Consider the following 13,901-nt stretch of genomic DNA (forward strand, 5'->3'; position numbering starts at 1 on the left):
CAAAACCCGGACCATTTTACCACCAAAAAAAACCCCAGTACATTAGGATTGATTTTATGATACTTTAAGGTGATAAAAACTTTGTCACAGGAAAGTTTATCCTGTATCTGTTTAAAACAAGGTAGTTTACTTGAGCAGAGATGAACAACTCATTTCAAGTGGACAATAAACATCTGTTGAGAGAAATAACTTTAACAATTCGACTCTATACGTCTTCTAATAGTAATTTACATTATCAGAACAACCACAACATTGTTCTTTGAACTATTTCCATGTGACTTTTTCTATTTTCGTCTTATTTAGGATAATAAACCAGATACAAATTAATATAAAATACGTATACTCAAATATCTATATTTAACGATCAAATTAAAATTTGCTTGCAGCGCGAAAGTTTTTATTAAACTTAAATCTGAACTTTTCATCATAGCTCTAAAACAGTACTTCATTTGGCAAAGTTGTCGCAATCTCGCTTTCAAAAATAAAATCTATTGATCTGGTGGTATTCATTTGCACAACGGAGAGTAGTAATACATATTTCCCAAACAGTAAAATCTTGGCACTTTTACAACTTCAATTTGACAATGTCCCAAAAATATAAAGTTACCAAATATTTATAGTAATTTTCTCCTCTTTTTTTTTGCAATATTCTTAGAATATTTATAAATTTCATATTGATTCAATTGGTTATCGTTTCTTAAGAACACAAATTAAGATGATGTTCGTCTTTAGGGTAATACAGAAGATATACATAAATTCTTACATTGGTACCACTGTGGCGTCCACATTCCACAAAATTGTTTATTTCATTAAAACCTGTTAGCATCTTTTGATTCATTCAGTCAGCTGATAACGGTTATGAACCTTAAACTCATTTAATCATCGTCTGAGATCATCGGCAACCACACGTTGATTAATTGTTTTATACATTGGTTACGGAAAGGGTTAAATATCCACAGAATTAGGGAAAAGTTATTATAAGAAATCTATAAAAAGTTATCGCTATCTGACGACAAAATAGTGACTAAATGCAACAATCAACACATAATTGTTCCATCAATAGACCAAAAGTTTTACCCCAATTTTAACTAAAAGAGAGAGTAAAACCGTGTAAAGACCAATATTACTTCCAAAAATTCATTGACCAGTTTTCAAAGAGATAAACAACACTTCCAATGCTTTCTTTTTCGAAAGTAAATATGTTTGGATTAATAAAAACGAAAAATGTATGCAAATTACGTTGTTGAAATATATTTATTGTTTTGAGAGACCTGGCTGTCAACCAATTTTTTTCGAAACTTGATGTAAACATATTTAAAGATTTGACGTCTCTGGAGGCATTGTAAGTAACTCGATTCACAAAAGAAATATTTGACTCCATGTATTGCTGGTTTGCAATCGCAATGATTTGATTTATCTTTTGGGAAAACTTTGCCATTTTTTTTAACGATATATAAATGTTTGTCAATTCGATTTAATATGTGTAAAATGTACAATTGTAAAGAAATAACAAATAAGAAATTTAAGATTTATGTTTTTGGATTGTTCATACAAGTTGGGGGGATGGGGATTTTTTCAATGGGGAGGTTTCCTGTATCTGTTGATGACATCTATACTATTAAACGAGAAGACTTCATTTTGTGTGTCGCTTCTCTTCCTTCCACACTAAATTAATCATTCTGCGTCTGTGTCCTAAAAGTACCATGTATAGTCGCATTTGTCGTCCATTCTTATGATTATTCAGTTTGGGTTATTTAGTGGAGAAAAACGAAATAAAATGCGTCTGGATTTTTTTTCCGTCATTGGACGAAATTGTATGTCAAACTAGACTTCCAGTTTGCGTTTTTCTGTACCTTGATCATACAAAGACTATGAATAAAGTGTATCTGCTATCATTTTCAAGTTAACTATCCACAGCGGTCACAGAGTTTATTAAATAGAGAGGGTCTATATAATATGTCAATGACCGCCGTGGATCGATTAGTAAACTGGGAATTGATAGTAATGACTTGAGAGTAATGAATGTTCATAATATACAGATAAACGTTAACATCAATGAAATTAATTAATAGAAAAAAAATTGGGAATTTTGGGGGAAAAATGAGGAACCGGGCTAGAAAAACAATTGTCATGTCCCAAAAATACCTGTGACTTTTGATACCTAGAAATTCTCCAGTCATAAAATATTTTACAAAAATTCATCGAGTCACTTAAGTATATTAAATGATATATCAAAGACCGCCGTAGATTGATGAGTAAACTGAGAATTAATAGTAAAAAGCAAACAAACCTTATTTATAGAAATGAATGTTCATAATATACTAAAAGAGGGACAAAAGATACCAAAGGGACAGTCAAACTCATAAATCTAAAACAAACTGACAACGCCATGGCTAAAAATGAAAAAGACAAACAGAAAAACAATAGTACACATGACACAACATAGAAAACTAAAGAATAAACAACACGAACCCCACCAAAAACTATGGGTGATCTCAGGTGCTCCGGAAGGGTAAGCAGATCCTGCTCCACATGTGGCACCCGTCGTGTTGCTTATGTGATTACAAATCCGGTAAATAGTCTAATTCGGTAGGTCACATTCATGAAAGGGAAGGGGATTGTAGTTACGACGTAAAGAACATATCCGATATCATTTGTGAAACGGTTATTCCAACGTATGTTCATATTGAAATAAATAGAAAACAAAAATTTGGAATTTTTGGGAAAAGGAGGAGGAATTGAAAGAAAAACAATTTTCCTGTCCACAAGTACCTATAACTTTTGATACCTTTATGTTCTAGCATTTGTCATCCTTGCTAAAAAGTATTTTAGGGGGGGGGGGCTCTTTACTGTTCACGGCGGTCGATGATGTATATATATAATATATCAGTGACCGTTCATAGTAATTATAGTATATATATATATATATATATATATTTAGCTGATCTGTAACAATAACATCTTCATGCCTTATATATCATGTACTGTAGTACGCCGCTAGATTAAAACTGACGTGGAAAGGTAACATATGGCCAGCGAAAGCTCTTTTTTTGAGAGCCCAGGTGGTCGTGTGGTCTAGCGGGACGGCTGCAGTGCAGGCGATTTGGTGTCACGATATCACAGTAGCATGGGTTCGAATCCCGGCGAGGGAAGAACCAAAAATTTGCGAAAGCAAATTTACAGATCTAACATTGTTGGGTTGATGTTTAGACGAGTTGTATATACATTATGTACACAGCCATGTATCACCATCATTGATGGCGATCCGATGGATACATCTGTTGTAGGGTTGTCACTGACTCAGACGTACTTATGAATATAATTATTTTCTGTGACTGTATCTTACATTAATTTGTAGGATCCTTTACTATAGATAATTTAGCTGATCTGTAACAATAACATCTTCATGCCTTATATATCATGTACTGTAGTACGCCGCTAGATTGAAACTGACGTGGAAAGGTAACACATGGCCAGCGAAAGCTCTTTTTTTGAGAGCCCAGGTGGTCGTGTGGTCTAGCGGGACGGCTGCAGTGCAGGCGATTTGGTGTCACGATATCACAGTAGCATGGGTTCGAATCCCGGCGAGGGAAGAACCAAAAATTTGCGAAAGCAAATTTACAGATCTAACATTGTTGGGTTGATGTTTAGACGAGTTGTATATTCATTATGTACACAGCCATGTATCACCATCATTGATGGCGATCCGATGGATACATCTGTTGTAGGGTTGTCACTGACTCAGACGTACTTATAAATTTAATTATTTTCTGTGACTGTATCTTACATTAATTTGTAGGATCCTTTACTATAGATAATTTAGCTGATCTGTAACAATAACATCTTCATGCCTTATATATCATGTACTGTAGTACGCCGCTAGATTAAAACTGACGTGCAAAGGTAACACATGGCCAGCGAAAGCTCTTTTTTTTGAGAGCCCAGGTGGTCGTGTGGTCTAGCGGGACGGCTGCAGTGCAGGCGATTTGGTGTCACGATATCACAGTAGCATGGGTTCGAATCCCGGCGAGGGAAGAACCAAAAATTTGCGAAAGCAAATTTACAGATCTAACATTGTTGGGTTGATGTTTAGACGAGTTGTATATACATTATGTACACAGCCATGTATCACCATCATTGATGGCGATCCGATGGATACATCTGTTGTAGGGTTGTCACTGACTCAGACGTACTTATGAATATAATTATTTTCTGTGACTGTATCTTACATTAATTTGTAGGATCCTTTACTATAGATAATTTAGCTGATCTGTAACAATAACATCTTCATGCCTTATATATCATGTACTGTAGTACGCCGCTTGATTAAAACTGACGTGGAAAGATAACACATGGCCAGCGAAAGCTCTTTTTTTGAGAGCCCAGGTGGTCGTGTGGTCTAGCGGGACGGCTGCAGTGCAGGCGATTTGGTGTCACGATATCACAGTAGCATGGGTTCGAATCCCGGCGAGGGAAGAACCAAAAATTTGCGAAAGCAAATTTACAGATCTAACATTGTTGGGTTGATGTTTAGACGAGTTGTATATATATATATATATATATATATATATATATATATATAAGTACGTCTGAGTCAGTGATAACTCTACAACAGATGTATCCATCGGATCGCCATCAATGTTTACAGATCTAACATTGTTGGGTTGATGTTTAGACGAGTTGTATATATATATATATATATATATTCATAGTATACAGAAACATAGAAGGAATAACAATCGGTTTTTAGAAAAAGGGGGAGGGTAAAAAAATGTGCCCAGTCCACAAGCACCTTTGACTTTTGATACCTTCACCTGAAATTATCCAGATATAATTTTTTACAGTTTACATACGCTCTATTTCCTCGCGATTTCGCGGGTGTATTCTAGTATAGTTCACAGGTGCAAGATGAGACCAAACCTTAAGAAATGGAAGTCAATGAAGAGTTGATAAAACTAAAGGGTTGAACGTATAACAAAATCTGGGCAAATAATTAAATATGTAGATATAAGAAGATGGTGGTATGAGTGCCAATGAGACAAATCTCAATACAAGTCCAAAAAAATGAAACAAAAATGTCAACCATTATAGGTCAAAGTACGGTCTTCAACGCGGAGCCTTGGCTCACACCGAACAGCAAGCTATAAAGGGCCCTACATATAACAAGTATAAAACCATTCAAACGGGAAAACCAACGGTATGATCTATATAACAAACAAGAAACACTTTTGAACCACATCAACAAACGACAACTACTGAATATCAGATTCCGGACTTGGGACAGGTGCAAACAATTGCAGCGGGTTAAACGTTTTAATGGTACCAAACCTTCCCCTAATCTAAAACAATAGTGAAACATCACAACATAGAAAAACACACTATAAATATCAATTGAAATGGCTTACCTTAATCAAAAGACAAATTAACACGATCCAACATACACTGAACAAACAAATTTGATCTTTGATACAATGCAAATTTAAAATCAATAAAATATACCGTGTGAAATGTTAAACAATTTTAGAAAAACAACAATAATAAGCTAGAACAAAAATATGCACCATTTGCATTTGTACACCGGTAAATAAAAATAATTTTGTAGTTAGGTTTACATGTATGTATGTATGTTCTGTATCTCCCTCCTTTAGTAGGAGCACCACCGTGGGTTATGGTGTAAAAAGGAAGACATTTAACACACTGTATCGGTACAGATTTAATGTGCGCATTTGCCTATCCAGTTTCCCAGCCTGGCCGTGACGGGTCTTACTTCCCCAAAACAATAAGTACAATGTATTAAAGCATACGAACACAACCACTCACCTGACTCGCGAATCCTCAAAAATATAAAAAATGCATAATATAAATAAAAAAACACACATTATATACAAAATAAAGGATAAGGTCACCCCGGATGCCGCACAAATGCCTAGACAACGAACGGGAAACCGTAGAGGACATACTTGGAATCCAAACCGATACCGCTAAATGCCCAGCTGTATTCCTGGTAGAGGAAAGCCGAAAATCCTACGATAAAGGATCTCGGAAAGAAACTACCGATCCATTAGGGGAACAGCTAAAACCCTTATACATCAAATAGATTGGTCTGATATTTTCCCACATGGAAACTACTAATGGATCCCATCTGACTACATGTCTCAAACAAACCTGAAAATATCTGCAGAAACCTTTCGCAACAAATAAATATAATCCAAATCATAAAATATACGATTGTCTTTGCAAAAATGTTCACGTCCGCTCTCATCGGCATGCTCGACTCATGTACAATTCAAACGGAGAAAGGAAATAATTTTACTAAATAAATAGTTTTGATATTTATAGTACGAAGAAGTGAAAATTTATAGTAATACCAAACACTTTTCAAAGCTGGTATATAGGCCAGTTATAACCCTGAATAAGTAAACATTAAATAACAAAAAAGCATTACAAATAGTATCAACAGGTCAAATAAACAAGAAAGTTAGATTTGAGAGTACTCGCAGTTACTGAAAGCTAGTTAAAAGCCAAAAACAATTAATAATAAAAAAATCATGCATCAGAGACTAAAATCAACTAAAATGCATCCCAGGGATTTAGTTTTTTAACGTAATGAACAGTCAAAGAAGACCTGACTTCTTCTATACCAACAATTAATGTATTGACAGGCAGTAGGATAGTTAGGAGTTAACCTCTTAATAGATCAAAATCAACGTGGGTGTGTCTTTATACATCCCGTTTGAAAAGAATACAAATTTAGTTATGTTTTAATTTGCTGATGACAAAATCGATATTAGTGCCAATTTAAACTATATTTAAAGATCTAATTACAACATTGGTAAGATAACCTTTACTAATAAGTTTATGTAAAGGTCCGATGAGTTTACACGGATCACATAGTGATTTCTGCGCTTTAAGTACAATATTACCGTCAAATTTAGGATGTGAAATACCGTTTTTCTACAGGTACAGCCAAATTTACTAATCAAATCTTTATATCTATGAAAGAATTAAGTAAAAGTTTTACGTAATTTATGGTAACGAAATCCCTGACTTAATTATTTGCCAGTGACATCACTACACACGCTGGTATAACGAACGAGTTGGAATATATAAACACCGTACGATGGAGCCAAAGGAACATCGCCGTCTAAAAAAGGAAAATTAGCAATAGGGAATGAAAAGTCGTCTCTTTTGTCGTAAATTTTAGTATGCAGTTTTCCTTTAGAAATTGAAATGTCTAAATCTAGGAAAGGGCGACTACTGCTGTTTATATTAGATTTAGTTAAAGTAAGTTCTTTATGGTAAATTTCGGTAGTATATTAAGAGAAGCCTGGATTATTTAACGAAAAAATATCATCCAGATAACGGAAGGTATTGTTGAATGTATCAACCAAATATAACAATGACGTGTCTTTACTGAGTTTGGTCATACACTGAGATTCATAGCAATACAGGAATACATCTGCTATTAAAGGGGCGCAGTTAGTGCCCATAGGAATACCTACTACTTGTCGATACACCTATCGCCGAAACGTACATATATGTTGTCCAGGAGAAAATTTAAAGCTTCCATCATATCTTCACATGTCCAGTAAATGTATCTAGCATACTTTCCTTTTTCGTTACAGAAAAGGGCTTTAAACGAGTTACAGCAAATATTTGAAATGAGATTTTTCAAAAGACCATTTAATTAAATATGAAAACTTTTTCTTGATAAGATTGTGTGGAAGTGTAGTATAGAGAGTAGAAAAATCATAACTGTCAACAGAATTAAATGGACCATCAAAAGCATGTTTTTTATCTCAAACCTCTGAAATTAATTAATACCATTATTTTCATAAGCTTTATTACAAAAGTTAATAACAAGTTCTTTAATAGTAGTAAGGGAGGTAGTTAGAAGTACTGACAGATTGGTAGTAGAACACTTACTAGATGCGCAGATGAAACGGAATTTAAATGGGTTTTTTTTTGTGCAATTTAGGTAACCAGTACATAGTAGGGAATTTCAAATGTTCGGAAGAGGCTTTAAACTATGTAGTGGCAGTGATATGCTTGTTCATAATTTGACTTTCTGTGTAGCGTCATTCGGACCTGAATGTAGAAGAATTTATAATTTCGTTTTGGAGAACGTCTGTGTAGTATATGCGTCACACGACCACTACATTATTTTCTGCTTTTTCTGCCGGTACGAACACAAACCGCTTTGCGAGTACTTGGAGTTTGTTGTTTATTCTAGAAAAGGGAATATTATGGACCCTATTACTAATTTTAGAATTGTTTTCAAAATGAGATATGCGAATATTAACAGTATTCATAATTTTATTCAATTAACTGTCTAGAGATTTTTAATCAGATTTTTCACGTTTACACCAATTTTTACAGTAGACAGACAGAGCGTCTTTAATGACATGACGACACTGTTTCCAATCTATTTTAGATGGAGGACGATATTTCGGTCCTTTCTTAAGAAAAGTTCTGACCTCATGGTCTTCGACGATGTTGAGGTCTCCTGTAAGGACATGACCATAGGGAACATATCTAAAACTAGACGTTCCACAGTCTCAAGTGGAAGGAACATTATTTTCTATATTGACGTCTGATGTAACTGACGTATAATTAAAAATCAAACTTCTGCTGTTTTTTATATAAGAATACGAAATTATAGGTATTGAATGTATATGATAGCTTAAGGTCGTCTGAATTTTTTAATTTAGAATGGAGAGGTTACTCTATATCTTTTGATGACAAGATTGTTGGCTAGAGCAGGGAAAGTCAAATTCTTCTCAAATTGACATATAACCTTGCTTAGTGAAAAATCGCTATCTATTTTGCGTTATACATCTTTGAAAAGTAGTTCACATTTAATCAATTTTGTATCTTAATTAGAAGAAAGTTAATTCTAACAGGAATGACAAAAAATTATTTCAAATTAACACCAAATGATGTAATTACGTTTCGACGGATCGATACATTTTATGCAGAAATTTGTTTAAAAAAAGTTAATTTACAGGTACCTATACTAAAACCAAATTTCAACACATGACATAAATCTCTTTAAATGGTATCATTTTAAGAAATAAATAATAAGGACGTTTAGATTTATGTAATTGAATTGATAACATAACTTAGGTGACATTAATTTAGTCAATGAAAATGTTGCCTAAATCCTTTAAAGCATGATAGTTAATTAAAACCGGATAGTATAAATATCCTGACAAATAAATTTGACTTAGGGACCACGATTACAAATGAAATTGAGACAAAAAATATGGCAACTATAGGTCACCGCACGGAATTCAAAATTGAACAAAACCCATACTGAATAATTAGCTATAAAAGACTCCGACAAATGTAAAAAAGTTCAAAAGAGAAAACTAACGACCTTATGTAAAAACAATAAACGAAAAACAGGTAAGACATACAACAATATACAACAACCCTTTTATCATGTGATGACATTATCCTAAAAGGATTAAGTTACTGTGTAGGTCTTATTACACTCCTTAGATGTACATACACCAGACAGTAAATAACAGAAAACGAATTGATATGTTTTAGATCTTTTATGAATGTATGTTATGAACCTTTACTTAATCATTCAAAATATACAAATCGAGTACACTATGCATGATTGATATATTATGGGAATTTTATGATAATTAAAGGTGATACGAAATTTGTCAATCGAGAGATTATCCTACAACTGTTAAGGACAAGATGGTGTACTTGAGCAGAGATGACTAAAGCATTTTATATTGAGACTAAACATCAAAGAGGAATACCATTTTCCGGCGCTATGCGTCTTCGAATAGTATTCACATTTTTTGAACAACCACAACATTGTATTTTGAAATATTTCCATGTGCATTCTCTATTTTCTCCTACTTAAGGATAATTAACCAGATGCAAAGTAATTCAAATTATGTATAAACAAATATCAAAGTATAACGATACCATTTAAATTCGCCTTTAAAGCGAAAGTTTTTGTAAAACTAAAATCTGAACTTTGCATCGTACAAATTCATCTCTAAAACAGTCCTTCATTTGCCAAACTTGTGGGAAGTTACTAATGAATAAGAAAGGCAAACCATTTTTAAAGCAATACCACTTCCGAATATAAACTCAATTGATAATAAAAACACAAAGAAACCATTGTGCCAAATGTAATACATGAATGTAGGATGTTATGGGTTTTAATATGGACAACTTAGGCAATTGAATTAAAACTTAAGGACTGATTGTCATGCCAGCTAAAGCATGACAATTTTTATTAAACTGAAATCTAAACTCTTCATCATGAATCTATAACGGTTTCCAATTAATCAAAGTTGTCGAAAGTTACTTGTGAATGAGAAAAGCGTACCATTTTCAAAATTAAAATTATTTTATTACCAAAAACACAAAGGAAACCGTTGTTCAAAATATGTAATATGAGTATAGGTATTTATGTGGCTAATAAGGACAACTTTGGTAACTGAAATAAAAATCTGGAATGCTATTCCTATCCGCAGTATTTTGTAACTTTAGTCAACATGCATCGTGCTCCGTGTAAATTCACCATATAAATTCACATATAACAGCTCCATATCAAAATGGTGAAATGATGACATGATGTTTTATACTTGAAGTAAGAAAACCAAATATAAGTATAGCTACACTGGTATCGTTGTAGCTGTTGAAAAATATCGTCACTTAGACATGTATTTTTTTGTGTATTCAAATTCAGCATTGAGTATAAAGAAACACTGTCTTAAGATCAGATTCAATAGAAGACTTTGAGCATGTTATTTTAACATATATAATTAACGTCATCCATGATAAATTACTGTTAAAATAATTCATTGTATCCCTTGTTTTCAAAAAAGGTAAGTATTATTGCATTGATGAATATGAAATATTTTATGTAGAAATACGTTTTAAACATGTTATTTTGCAGGGACTTAGGGTGGAACCAAATTTCAGCACTTGACGTGAATATCTTTCAAGGTTTGACGTCTCTCAGGATATTGTAAGTAACTTTATGCCGCAATAACAGAATTTGCCTTTATGTGTTGCTGATTTGCTGTCGCAAAGATTTATCTTCTCTTTTTAAAAACATTTTGCAATTTTCCTATTGAAATTGATAAATGCCTTTTCATTCAATTTGGTAAGCCTTTTCATTCAATTTGGTAAGCTTAACCAATTTTTAGAATTAAAAAAATTAGAACATTCAGATTAATGTTTTTGAATTTTTAAGATAGGTCAAGGTGATATAAATGTTCTTCTGCTGTTTTTGTTATATAAGAATACGAAATAATAGGTGGTTCTATATTATGTGCATGCTTTACATTCTACTATTTTTTTTAACGAAAAAAAATAAATGACGTTTAGATTGATGTACTTATTTTTGAATGTATATGATAGCTTAAGGTCGCATGAATTTTTCAATTTAGAATGGAGAGGGTACTTTATATATTTTGATGACAAGATTGTTGGCTAGAGCAGGGAAGGTCATATTCTTCTCAAATTGACATATAACCTTGCTTAGTGAAAAATCGCTATCTATTTTACGTTATACATCTTTGAAAAGTAGTTCACAATTCTATCAATTTTGTATTTTAATAAGAAGAAAGTTAATTCTAACAGGATTGAAAAAAATCATTTCAAATTAACACCAATTGACGTAATTACGTTTCGATGCATCGATACATTTTATGCAGAAATTTGTCTAGAAAAAAATAATTTACAGGTACCCATACTTAAACCAAATTTCAACACATGACATAAATCTCTTTCAATGGTATCATTTTAAGAAATAAATAATAAGGACGTCTAGATTTATGTAATTGAATTGATAACATAACTTAAGTGACATTAATTTAGTCAATGAAAATGTTGCCTAAATCCTTTATGGCAAGATAGTTAATTAAAACCGGATAGTATAAATATCCTGACAAATAAATTTGACTTAGGGACCACGATTACAAATGAAATTGAGACAAAAAATATGGCAACTATAGGTCACCGCACGGAATTCAAAATTGAACAAAACCCATACTGAATAATTAGCTATTAAAGACTCCGACAAATGTAAAAAAGTTCAAAAGAGAAAACTAACGACCTTAAGTAAAAACAATAAACGAAAAACAGGTAAGACATACAACAATATACAACAACCCTTGTATCATGTGATGACATTATCCTAAAAGGATTAAGTTACTGTGTAGGTCTTATTAGAGAAAACAACACAAGCGACATGAGTATCTACTTTATACGTTAAATGTTACTTAATAATGGTATTTGTACGTATGAAGCGTCAACAACATGTTATTTATACCTTTCTAGCGTCATTTCAACATACATTGTACGTATGAAAGTGAAAATTATTAATTTGGATTGTCTTTCTTTTCCCAAAATCATTTCTAGACGTAAAACAGGTGTAAACTTATGTATAACGAACTTACTCACTAACTTTGCATACGTAAGATGATAAGTCGGTGATTGTTTGGCAGTTTTCTATTTTTTTGACAGTAAGCTAAAAAAATATATTTTTTATAGATAAAATGAAATATATCAGTATCTTTTTGTCGAGCCTTCTAGTGGGAGATATTATGGACATAATTGTGCAAATCGTGATACAAGCATGAAATTTGGTATAAAGGTTGACTACATGATACTTAAAAAAAATCCGCTGCTGGCCAGAAAAAAAATCATTTTTTCAAGATGGCCACCACACATTTCGGTAATGGCGTCATTGTAAATTGACAATAATTCGTTAATCCTTTAAAAGGTGTGTTATATGTAAAATCCAATGTTAGATTTGATAAAAAGTAAATGACAGTTCCTAAATTACGACTAGACAATACATTAATGAAACTAAAGGTGACTTCCGGTTTCAAAATGCCGGCAAAGAAGTCAAAAATTTCAATTCTTATACTTTCAAGCAACTTCACAAGGGATGTAAATCCTTGAAAGATGTATTATAGGTATAATCCAAGGTAATTTATGATAAAACGTTAAAAGAAGTTCCTAAGTACGACAAAACAACACATAAATGAAGAAAAATAGTGACTTCCGGTTCCAAAATGGCGGCAAATACGTAGAAAATATTTTTATAATTTCCATCAACTTAACAAGTGTTATCACTCTTTGTTAAGTTTAAATGACTAGTTTGGTTAGAAAGACAGGTTGCTTATTTTATAGTTGCCAATACAACAACCCATACAAGGAAGGCCAGAACGGTAGCATCTACAGTTATCACCACAGCTGGATTTTCGCCTCCACATTTCAAAATTTTCTGACACGAGGATGCAATCAAAGAAGTCCATTTTGGTTTCCAACCGTCATTGATTCTTTCTTTCATCAAACCCCAGTGTTAATGGAACCTGTCAAATACATGAATCAGGCTGAGCCCTAACAACTCCTCCTTTATATACTTCTCTTTTGATGTGCTCTGGAAAAGAACCTCCTGTAGGCGGAATTGCATCACAATGCCGCTGCTTCCTGGCAAACAATTCACATCGTGCCTCGCTTCATACTTAAGCCTAAAAAAACATCCTTTACATCTGGAAAACCTTCCATTGTTAGCCAAGCTGACCTTTTGCCTTTCTCATGACAATTCGACAAAGTGCCACATCCACTTAATGCATGGACGAAAGGAAGAGCAGCTACGCAAGGACCAAACGCATTTGATATGTCACGTGCAGGAAGCCATCACAAGTCGTTATTCCTTCCAGAACATATCCACATTTTGTTATACCTAATTTTGCGATTGCTGCAATTCTTGATACTATTACATCTGTGTCAGTTCTACCTAAAATTACATTTTACAACACTTTTCATAATCATGCCGAACATGGACAAACATTCGTGTATCTGCTTCTTCATGATTACAAAGGGATAGATAGGAAGTATCTTTATTGAAA

At 33.1% G+C, this 13,901-nt stretch overlaps 1 protein-coding gene across 1 annotated transcript in view; it reads left to right on the forward strand.

Annotated features, from left to right (window-relative positions):
• Positions 1 to 13,901, forward strand: part of LOC143057471 (uncharacterized) — a 364,231-nt gene that overhangs the window by 284,249 nt on the left and 66,081 nt on the right. Inside the window, exon 11 of the mRNA XM_076230779.1 lies at positions 10,934 to 11,005. Within this exon, the coding sequence (XP_076086894.1) occupies positions 10,934 to 11,005 (72 nt within the window). The remainder of the gene's footprint in view (positions 1 to 10,933; positions 11,006 to 13,901) is intronic.

The sequence above is a fragment of the Mytilus galloprovincialis genome, chromosome 13 (genome assembly GCF_965363235.1).
Source record: "Mytilus galloprovincialis chromosome 13, xbMytGall1.hap1.1, whole genome shotgun sequence".
Classification (NCBI taxonomy): Eukaryota; Metazoa; Mollusca; class Bivalvia; order Mytilida; family Mytilidae; genus Mytilus; species Mytilus galloprovincialis.